General features: G+C 38.1%; 1 protein-coding gene across 4 annotated transcripts in view; it reads right to left on the reverse strand.

Moving 5' to 3' along the window:
* The window catches only part of LOC102257980 (probable ATP-dependent RNA helicase DDX60), a 98,671-nt gene that overhangs the window by 78,179 nt on the left and 8,853 nt on the right, over positions 1–11,639 (reverse strand). For all 4 annotated transcript variants that reach the window (XM_014535223.1, XM_014535221.1, XM_014535220.1 and 1 more), the window contains 4 exons: positions 9,459–9,620; positions 7,236–7,394; positions 2,025–2,166; positions 949–1,104 (listed from right to left, as the gene is read on the reverse strand). In XM_014535223.1, coding sequence (XP_014390709.1) covers positions 949–1,104; positions 2,025–2,166; positions 7,236–7,394; positions 9,459–9,620 — 619 coding nt within the window. The remainder of the gene's footprint in view (positions 1–948; positions 1,105–2,024; positions 2,167–7,235; positions 7,395–9,458; positions 9,621–11,639) is intronic.

Genomic DNA, 11,639 nt, shown 5'->3' on the forward strand with positions numbered 1-11,639 from the left:
TGTGTGTGTGTGTGTGTGTGTGTGTCCCCACTGGGGATCTGCCCCCAGCCACATTGGAGGCTCAGAGTAGGCTCTGTGTGTGTGTGTGTGTGTGTGTGTCTGCTGGGGGCCTGCCCCCAGCCACACCATGGAAGCTTCTTGGAGCAGCCCCTCTCTGTTGATCTCTTAGGCTCCTGGCCTCCACTGCTTGTTGTACTCTCCCTTGAGCTGTGGCCAGAGTGGGGTGCTGCCTGCAGTCCGCCCTTTCCTGCTCTGGGATCGCCGCTGGCGACCCAGGAGCAGGCACACATGGGGGCTGCCTGCAGGCTGCACTTTCCTGCTCTGGGATCGCTGCGGTGACCCAGGAGCAGGCCTTGCTGGGTGCTGCCTGTGGGCGGCACTTTCCTGCTCTCTAATCACCATGGGGTCCCGGCTGGGGGCGGGGCTTAGGCGGCACACGGGGGTCCCGGATGGGGGCGGGGCTGCACACAGGGCCCTGATGGTGGCTCGCGCTGTCCCACCCTGCCTGCAGTATGCAAATTAGCCGCCATCTTTGTTGGCAGCTAATTTGCATATAGCCCTGATTAGCCAATGGGAGGCGTAGCAAAGGTACGGTCAATTACCATCTTTGTCTATTATTAGATAGGATGTTTGGTATCTCAATGGTTGGCCATAAGAGATTATTATCACTTGATCTATATACTGTCAAATTAATGAAAATGGCAGCAACCTATGTCTGGCTTTTTTTTTTTTAATCACAACATTAGTTACAAGCAAAACAAACAACATTTCTAAACTATAATCATAGCATATCACCCTGATGAAATGACAACAAGGGTAATTTATTATTAAACTTCATAGTGCCAGAAAAGTTTTTATACTTGCAGCATTTAGGTAGTGGTACTTTCAAAACATTTTCAGAGAAATGATGCTTTATATATATTTCAGATTAACTTAGAGTATTATTACCTTTGATTGGTACTGGGTCCTTTTTAAGAAAATTAAGTTGTGTTGTTCTCAGAGGAAATGGCTTTCCAACATCAAACTTTCCGACCAACTTTGATACAGCATTCCAGAGATATTCATAATCTTTCATAATGTCATTTCCCAAATTCAAATGTAGGCCTAAATAATAGTTTAAAATACTAACTGTTAAAAGTCATTCACACATATGCAGAAACATGCATTTTTATTAAATTCATAGATCTCTGAAATACTTGTCAAACAGTAAAATTTTCAGTGGGTTCTACACTGCACCTACATGAAAATGGTCTCTAGGTTGACTATGATATTGTAGATTTAAAATTTTATCTTGTCCTATTTTATAACAAGTATTAAAGGTATGACTATCTTAACTAACAATAATAGATGGTGCATATCTAGTTATCATTTAAGGTAATAAAAATGTTAGGTCACACATAATGTTATAATCAATAAAACTGAATAAAAACTATGATTTTTCAGAAAATGTATAGAGGATTGCTGAACTTATATGTAGCCAATTTATTTCAATGCTTGCAATATGAAAGAACCAAATCCTAGGGGGTCAAAGAAACATCAATAATGCCCAGCTGTAGTTCTCTTAGAATGTGTTTTATATTTTATTATTAAGAAGCAACAGAAAAATTATTCTAAGAAAATAAGTCAAAGAAAGAAAAACAAATCAGATATTACAAATGCATAAATCAACTTTATCTTTTGAAAAATATTCCTTAAATATCTAATAGTAAATGATGATATTAATCAGAGTAAATAATATGGGAAAAAGTTATGCATTTATTTAAATGAAAAATTAAACTTAAATTACCAATCTTTTTTCAAAAAATATCTGTGGAATAATATTAAGTTAAAAGAAGTTTTAAAATACAATACCCACTTAAACTGCAACTACATAAAACATATACATGTATAAACAAAGATTGGAAAGAGAATGATTGTTATGTTATATATTGGAAATACAGGGAAATTATTTTTGAAGTTTTAAATTTTTTACATTGTTTATCTCTGGATGAAAGTATAATTATTACAATATGCTAAGATAGTACCTTGAACATTTTCATTTTCATAGTAAAAAGCAATATTCTTCAACAAAAGCTCATCACTTAAGTCACAAAGGTGAATTAAATTCAGATTCCAAAATTCAAAAATGTTTCTATTATTTAGGATGAAATATTCACACCACTTTCTCTGAAAATTGGAAATTAAAAAAACCAAGTTATTGACAATTTCTATATTAGCAATAAGTTATAACATGACTTAAAAAATGTCTGTAATCCAACAGATAGGCAAATTGGCAGGGCTCTTTCCAATTCTTATTAGTGTAAACCCTTTCAATCTGGGTAGTTATGAACAATTTATACCTTAAAAGTCAAAGTATAACATAAAATTAAATTGACCAAAAAAATGAGTTAAGTGTAGTTCTTTATTCTGAAGCAGAGAAGTCCATATTTAACTGTTACTACCCTTTTTTTCCATGCTTTCAATATGAAAGAACACAGAGTCCCAAGGCTTTAGAAATATTTTTGCTTTCAAATGTGCCTCTGTTCTTTACTTAGGTTTTAATGTTTTCCAATTTTACTTTCAGGTCAAAAGAGCATAAAAATAAAGAGCATTTGATTGTTCAGGGACCTAGAAGATGCTGAATCCTTCAAACTCAAAGATTCTCATTTGTCTACACCAGTGGTCGGCAAACTGCGGCTCGCGAGCCACATGCGGCTCTTTGGCCCCTTGAATGTGGCTCTTCCGCCCCTTGAGTGTGGCTCTTCCACAAAATACCAACTTCTGTGCATGGGCCACGAAGTTTCAATCGCACTGTACATGCGCGCCCGCACGTGGTATTTTGTGGAAGAGCCACACTCAAGGGGCGGAAGAGCCACATTCAAGGGCTGATGTCCACCTACCAGGTTGATGATCTGGGGCTATGTGCCCACCTAACACAGACAGAATGTCTTCTCTGACCACACTTAGTCCAGGGAAGTGTATGAGGAAGCAACCTCCGCAAGTGAGAGCCTAGTCATCCCCTCAGTCAATACTAGTGTTGGGAGAGTTAAGTTCCAAGGAGGAAAACTGAGGCTTCTCTGCTCCACACTTGACTGGTGAGTTTAAAACATAAGAGCAAGGTCCTGACTGGTTTGGCTCAGTGGATGGAGCATCAGCCTGCAGACTGAAGGGTCCCGGGTTCGATTCCAGTCAGGGGCATGTGCCTTGGTTGCGGGCATATCCCCAGTTGGGGGCGTGCGGGAGGCAGCTGATCGATGTTCCTCTCTCATCGATGTTTCTGGCTCTCTGTCCCTCTCCCTTCCTCGCTGTGGAAGATCAGTGAAATATATTTTTTTAAAAAACATAAAAGCAAGGGTTTAAAGCATGGGGAGAGAGAAAAAACAAGCATCCCCATTATGAAATCAACCAAGATCTCTAAAACAAAGAAGCCTGGGGGTGAGGGTTGGCAGGAGGCACCCTAGTATTTTATGCAGTTCTGTGGCCTGCAAAGTGTTTATTAGAGATAGCCACTTGCAGTGGATGCTTCTTTGAAGTGAATGCCTGGGCAATCAAAGCCTAATTCAGATACAGACTTGGATTACAAAAAGAAGATCAACTTTCAGAGTTTACAGTTGTTTGTGGTGATGCTGATATAAACAAACCGACTGCACTGCTAGTATAGTTCTCAGAGAGGAGCAAATTTAATCTACAATGAGATATCGCTTCACACCTTCCAGAATGGCTACCATCAATAAATCAACAGCCAATAAGTGCTGGCAAAGATGTGGAGAAAAGGGAAACCTGGTGCACTGTTGGGAATGCAGACTGGTGCCGCCACTGCGGAAAGCAGTGCAGAGTTTCCTCAAAAAATTAAAAGTGGAACTGCCTTTTGACCCAGAGAACACACTTCTGGGAATATATCCTAAAAATCATGAAACACCAATCAGAAAGAATAGATGCACTCCTATGTTCATAGCAGCATATTTACAACAGCTAAGATCTGGAAACAGCCCAGTGCCCATTAGTAGATGCGTGGATAAAAAAAGCTATGGTACATTTACACAATGGGATACTAAGCAGCTATAAAAAAGGAATCTTACCTTTTGCGACAGCATGGATAGACCTGGAGATTATTATGCTAAGCAAAATAAGCCAGTCAGAGAAAGACAAATAAATGCCATATGATCTCACTTATATGTGAAATTTAATGAACAAAATAAACTCATGAATAAAATAGAACCAGAGGTATGGATACATGGAATAGACTGACAGATGTCATAGGAAAGGGGTGGGTGGGGGACTGGATGAAAGAAGGTAAAGAGATTAGCCAGAGGACTTGTATGCATAGTGCATGGATACAGACAACAGTGTAGTGAAGACCAGTGGGAGAGGGGCCTGGGTGGAGGTAGGCAAAGGGGGTAAAATGGGGGGGGGGTGACATCTACAATAGTGTCAACAATAAAAAAGTAATAAAAAAGTATAGTCATACAATCACAGTGGTAGGCTACCATCTAGGTTTATTAAGTGCATTCTATGATGTTCATACAATGAGGAAATCGTCTGACGGGGAATTGAACCATGGTCTCCTGGTTCATGGATTGACACCCAACCACTGAGCAACACTGGCTGGGCAATCTTTGCCATTTTAGAAGCGTTTTTAATTGGCCCACTTTCCTCTCCAACTTTATCTAATGTCACTGTCCTTATTCTCAACCTCTTACATATAAATTACTCTTCACCTATATTTTCTCCCTTCCACTCACTACTGAATTCATTTTAACATACAGTGTGCTTCCCACCACTCCATTAATAGGTCTCTTAATTATGATCAACAGTAAGCTCTAGGCCATTTAACCCAATGTATTAATTTTAGTTCTCAACCTCCTACAATTCTCTACATTTCCACTGACATTCAGAACAATCCATTCTCCTAGGTTTCCTTCCTATTCATCTAAGCAGCTTTTTCTCAGTATCTTTGTCAGTATCTCAACCTTTTCTTAACTATTTATTATTAGAACTAGAGGCCCGGTGCACGAAATTTGTGCACTGGGGGGGGGGGGGCCTGGGCCCTCTCACAGGGCAGGAGCCCCACAATCGAACTCCAAGATGTAGGCCTTGCCCACCCACATGCGTCCATTGCGAACACAGCCTCCTGGTGATCGCTCATTGCAGCGTGAAGGCGTCACTGAGTGAGGGCGTGATGACCACATAGGCTTTTATTAGTATAGATATCTCAGGTCTCTGCCCTAGGCTCTCTTATCATATCTCTCTCCCAAAATAATTTCATCCACAAGATAGCATTAATTGATATCAATCGATCTATTTGGATATTTCATTGGCACCTTAAACTCAGTATTTCCAAAATTGAACTCGGGTTCTTCCTCTGGAGTGTCCTTCGTACAGTACAATGGCGTCACCCAGCCGCCAAATGCTCAATCTAGAGAATTAGAGTCACTTGACTCCTCCCTTTTCCACATGTCCCACACTCAATCACTAAACTTGTCAATTCCAAAACTTAACTCTTGAATTTGACTGCGGCTTTTCATCCTTATTTTCCACTTCGTTAGTCCCTAACATTATCGACAGTTATGTGAACTAAGGTAATAGTCATTGACCTGGTGTCCCCAAATCCAATGTTGTGCCTCTACAATGTTATCTCTGCATTACAAGCCAGAGAAAATTTTGAAAATGGAAGTGCCACTCATCTGCTTGACATTCAACCAATCAGTTGGTTCTCATTGTGTTTACAACCAAGTTTTATCTCCATTCCCTTAACAGGATCTGCAGAGTTCTAAATGATTTATTTATTAACCACTCTTCAGCTTTCCCATAGTCTTTCTATTCCAGTTACACTTCATGAAGTTCAGTTCCTTGGTCATGCCATCCTCAGGGTAATCATGCATGCTGTTTTATCATCTGGAATCCAGTTTTCATCCTCTCTTCAACTTGCTAACTCCTACTCATCCTTTAAGACTTGGGTTACTTCTCTTCATTTCTTAAGAGAAGCCATCCTTTTCAGACAGAGTAGAGTTCTTCTGTTATCATATTGTAAACCAGGGGTCCTCAAACTACGGCCCGCAGGCCACATGCAAATACAAATATTGTATTTGTTCCCGTTTTGTTTTTTTACTTCAAAATAAGATATGTGCAGTGTGCATAGGAATTTGTTCATAGTTCTTTTTTAAACTATAGTCCGGCCCTCCAATGGTCTGAGGGACAGTGAACTGGCCCCCTGTTTAAAAGTTTGAGGACCCCTGTTCTAAACCATCCTATAGTCCCTCTTTCATAGTAATTTAAAAAATTCAATATCTGTCTTTGCTGCAAAATGTAACTCTACGAAGGTGGTGGGGTGGAAGGAGTAAGTGTGGTCTCATTTTTTTCTCACTGTAGTCCCAGTGATTCACACAATTCATGTGCATTAGATAAATATGTATGGACTGGCCTCCTAACTAATTAGGATATAGTATCAAAATCATTTTTTTAAAGCCTACATCAATTGATCCACTCATCTCATTGCTGGATATCAGTCTAAGTCAATACCTCCAAATTAAAGGGAAAGGCTTACACTTAAATAACCTAGAGAATAGCAGCATCTATAATACAATAATTTAAACGCTCCTAACATCCCATAATAGAGAAGTGGGTAAGTAAACTGTGGTACATCCATTAAAAAATAACTGGTAGCCATTTAAAAAATGATGCTAAGAATGTGAAAGATAACAGAAAAAATATGTGGAAAAAAATATAGATTTCCAATGTTAGAAACAATAACAAATAACAGAAAAATCTAGGCATTTAAAATTAAAAAATAAACCAAAATGTCAATAATTGCCAAAATTGACTAAATGGTGGGTTTTTCTGTTGTTTTTGCTTTCTATTTTCTTAAAGTCTACACATTTTCTATAACTATCCTCTATAATAGACAAAAATAATACACTATTACATTTACTTATTCAATTCCTCTCAAGAGCAGAACACAACGGTCACCAATCCCTTATAGTTGATAACACACAAAGAAACTAATCTTGACAGAGATTAAAAGAAGGAAAATAGATTTTTTTCCTTAGACTCAATAAAATAGAATGTTGTCTATTATTACTATCAAAGAGAGTAGTTGGAATTAGGAAGTGATTTGATTTAGGCCATTTGACTTTTAAAGCCCCCAAAGGGCTGACATTGTTCTCATATAAGTCTATTTTTGCAGGTGATTGTGGTTCTATATAGATGAAACAATTGAAACAAAAAGTAAATAATAAATTAACAAAGAACATATTTACCATTTTTAGGAAAGTCTGAATGTCCTCAATCCAATCGGAAGTGATGACTCTGGTACAAGCTCTTTGAGAAAGCGGTAAATGGAGTAGAAAAACCACACTGAGACAATGCAGCTTACACAGATCTTCCACCCATTGCAGGCTTACACAATCACCTTTCACCTGCATAAAATAAAGAAGGTCAGCCAGAGCACAGTGGCTGTGAGAGACACATACGGCACCACAGCAGTAGCTAGCCACATTCATTTTTGAGAAAGTTCTTTTCTTCACACATAAACTTGGCTGAGTTTATACAGATGTGAGGTAAGGGGGACAGGGAACTGCCAGTTCAATAGCAGTTTGCATAAAGCATTTTTTAGTATTCTCAGTTAAGCCAACCTTTACGTAAAATGACCAAACAGCTAATGAAGTAATGATCCTGCAAGACTCAGCACTGACAGAACCACACATTAAATGCTCTAGTCTGGCCCTAGCTGGTTTTGCTCAGTGGATAGAGTACTGAAGGGTCCCAGGTTCAATTCCGGTCAAGGGCACATGCCATGGTTGCAGGCTCGATTCCCAATAGGGGGCGTGCAGGAGGCAGCCAATCAATGATTCTCTCTCATCATTGATGTTTCTATCTCTCTCTCCCTCTCCCTTCCTCTCTGAATATATTTTTTAAAAATGCTCTAGTCTGTCCAACACACCACATTTTAAAAGTTACATTGAAAATTACTAGAGTGAGGAAACCAGGACATTTCTAAAACAATTATCGAATTAGAAAAAGGGTTAAGTGGACATATTTAACATGATAGGACAAAGACCTCAAAGCCATCTCCAAATTTACAAAACTAAGACTTGTTTCAGAGTATCTCCAAAGGGCGAAATAGGGTCTAAAGGTAGAAATTCCAGAGAGATACATTTGATTTCGTATCGTTTTTCTGATAACAATTTAAAATGGCCAGCCTAATCATGAACAAATATTTTACTAAGAACATATAGGTGGGGCAAAAGTAGGTTTATAGTTGTGAGTTAAGCAAAACACAGAGTTTCTTTTTCTTTTCTTTTTTTCTAATCCTCACCCAAGGATATTTTTTTATTGATTTTTAGAGAGAGAGGAAAGGAGAGAAAGAGAGAGAAACATCAATCAGTTGCCTCAGGATGCCCCTCCCCCTGCATGGGGGATCAAACCCACAACCTAGGTATGTGCCCTGACCGGGAATCAAACCCACCACCTTTTGATGTATGTGATGACACTCCAATCAACGGAGCCATCCAGCCAGGGCAACGTTTATGCTTGTATTATTATTCATTAATTATTGTATTATTTACTGTTATATTTTCCATGCTAATAACTGTAGAACTACTTTTGCCCCACCCTGTATTCAAGCAGATATTGAAAAGCCAAATATTATGTAAAGGATGCTAGGTTAAAGATAATAAGCACTCCTCATTTCTAAAATTGTAGAAGAGAGAGACAAACTTCATGTTTCTTTAATAAGAATACTTAACCAATAATCCCCCAGCACTCAAATTGTTTACAAAATAGTATGTGTACAAATGTGTGTGTCTGTGCCTATGTATGTGTGCACAAATATATAGGGATAACTATTTAGTTGAGAGCAAACCTATACTGGTCAACATATTCTTAATGAACTCTATCAACCATCAAAAGGTTAAGATTTTTAGTGTCTCTCCAGCGAGGATGGCACTAAGATATTCTTTCAAAATACAGTTTGGTATCATGGAACTTGAACAAGACAGACCCAGGTTCAATCCACACTGCTCTTTAATACCTTTGGTTTAAGGAATGTTACCTGCAATATCTGAACCTCAGTGTTCTCATATGTGAAAAGGGATCATAGTACCTCCCTTGAAAGGCTACTGTGAGAATTTAATGACATTGAGGCATATAAAGTGCCCAGAACACTGCAACATTGTAAGCTCTCACCAAGTACTAATTTCCTTTTTCATTTCCCCTTCCTCTGGATGGTTGGACAAATTTGATTAAATGTGTAATAAGGGAAACATCTGCATAGTAAAACACTAAATCTTATAGTGGCACAACGGGTGTTTTTTAATAAAGAAAATCTAGATTTTTTTATATAAACAATTTGTATATAATTTGTATATAACCAAATTAGGGAAATAAATGAATACCAAATGGAAGAAATGGTAGATGAAAATCAATAAAATTTCCAAAGTTGAGAGCAATGGTGTTTCACAGTAAAGTAATAACAATCACACCTGTTGGATGTTAGTTTCCTGACCAGAGGTGGTCTTCTTTCTGTTTTCTAAAAAGTCATGGTACATTCTCAGAGTCAAGGAGCATGAAGTAACACAAAGAACACGCCGAATGTCAGATCCTTCTGGCCAGAGTTGCTTAAGCAGAGAAATTATTTCGGATGCCTGTCACAGAAGGAAACTGTAAAATGTCATGGTACCTACAAAAATGTTTATTCATAAGTGATCTTACTAGAAGAAATCATACAGAAAAGGATAGATTTGACCACATGAAACTATAAATATTTCTATTAAAAATTATAAAAATTTTAATGAGAAAATCCAACAAATATTTCAGTGACACCCTTAAACATTTAACTGTGTAAAGAGCGCCTATAAATCAGTAAGAAAATATCTAAACCTTTAATAAGACATAAGCAGATAATGCACAAAAGAAACACAAATATAATAAAAGAAAAAATGTTTAATCTCTTTAGTAATAAAAAGAACAATTAGATATCATATTTTTACTTTCAAGTTAGCAAAGTATATTTTAGTAATAATAGCACTGAAATGTGATGCCATTTCTATCATAGTTTCTCATAGTTTGCTAATGATAATATAAATAGGTACAGAATTACTGCAAAGCTATTTGGCAATACTTTATGATTATCATTAAATATGGTGAAACTTTTTTACTAGCCATTCAAGTTCTAAATCTAAGTTGGGTAAATAATACAAAATGTGTGCCAAGATTTATGTACCAAGATGTTCACTACGAAGTTATTTGTAAAAGCCAATTTTCAAACAATTTAAAAGTTTAGCATTAGGGAAATATTATGCATCCAGTAAAAAATAAAAATTGTGAAGAATTTTTTATAACTAAAAAACATGTAAATAATAACATTAATTTAGAAAGTGAATAAAAAGGATATATGTAATATGTCTCAATTGTATAACAATACATAGAACACCACTGAAAGAATATATTTTTTTAAATGTGACTTTCTACCTCTAAGTGGAAAAACTATGTGTAAAAATGGTATAATGAGTATGAAAGGTTTTCAGAGGAATAACATTATGACACATTAAAATCTAGATACATTTCTATTAATGAAATGTAAGTCTCCCCATATTCCAATATGAGGCATTGTATTACTCACAGGAAATTTTTATATTTTTTTATTTTTCTATTTGTCTTTATTGTTGAGAGCATTAAAGATGTCCTCTTCCCCCTCCATTTCTCCCTCCACCCCACTCCCCAGGCCTTCACCACATTTTCCTAAAATCCTATCATACACACATAGATATATAGTTTTGTGGGATTTCCATGTAGCTAAAAACAATTGAGTCTATAGTAATCAGCTTCCTAAAAAATATTAAACATTTTATTTATATCTATAAATATTCTTCACAAAGTCATCCACTCAGAATTAAGAAGACAGACTAGTGATACTACAAAATAACTGTATAAGGGAACCATTAACAGATTCCAGCTCTACAATCCCTCCCGCTCCTGAGCCCCACTTGCCTCAAATCAAGGCTTTGTAGTGACCAAAGAGAGACTGACCAAAAGTGCAGAAAACATAAAGGAGAAACATTAGTGAAAAGTGAATTGGAAGAACCACCAGCATTAAATCTACCCCAGTCTGAAAATACAATAAATGGTAACCAGGTAGCACAGAACACAAATTACAGAAGACAAATTTCAAATGACTGGTATGCACAACTTACAGCACCAGATGGCATATAAAAGGGCCAAGCACACGATTTAAAGAGACAGACTGGGTGTATAAGGACCAATATAACCTAAAAAGATAGGAACTACTTACAGAATAGGAATTACTTAAAGGGACAATCTTCTGAAAACACAGCTCTGGGTCCTTCGCAGATCACCCCTGCACCCAAGCCTCAGGCCACCCCTGCCTCAACCAGGCCTCCTACGTGTGCCTGTGCCCCAGGGGCTTCTCGGGGCCCCACTGGGAGACGGGGCTGATAGAGAAGTCAGCAGGGGACCTGGACGCACTGGCCTTTGATGGACGGACCTACAACGAGTACCTCAGCGCTGTGACAGGAGCGAGAAGGCGCTGCAGAGCGACCACTTGGAGCTGAGCCCGGCCCCGAGGCCATGCAGGGAGCTCTTGCGCTGGCCACTGTGGGCGCCGCCTGCAGCTGACCTGCGACCTGGGCTCCCAGCCCCTCCAC

The sequence above is a fragment of the Myotis brandtii genome, unplaced genomic scaffold (genome assembly GCF_000412655.1).
Source record: "Myotis brandtii unplaced genomic scaffold, ASM41265v1 scaffold14, whole genome shotgun sequence".
Taxonomy (NCBI): domain Eukaryota; kingdom Metazoa; phylum Chordata; class Mammalia; order Chiroptera; family Vespertilionidae; genus Myotis; species Myotis brandtii.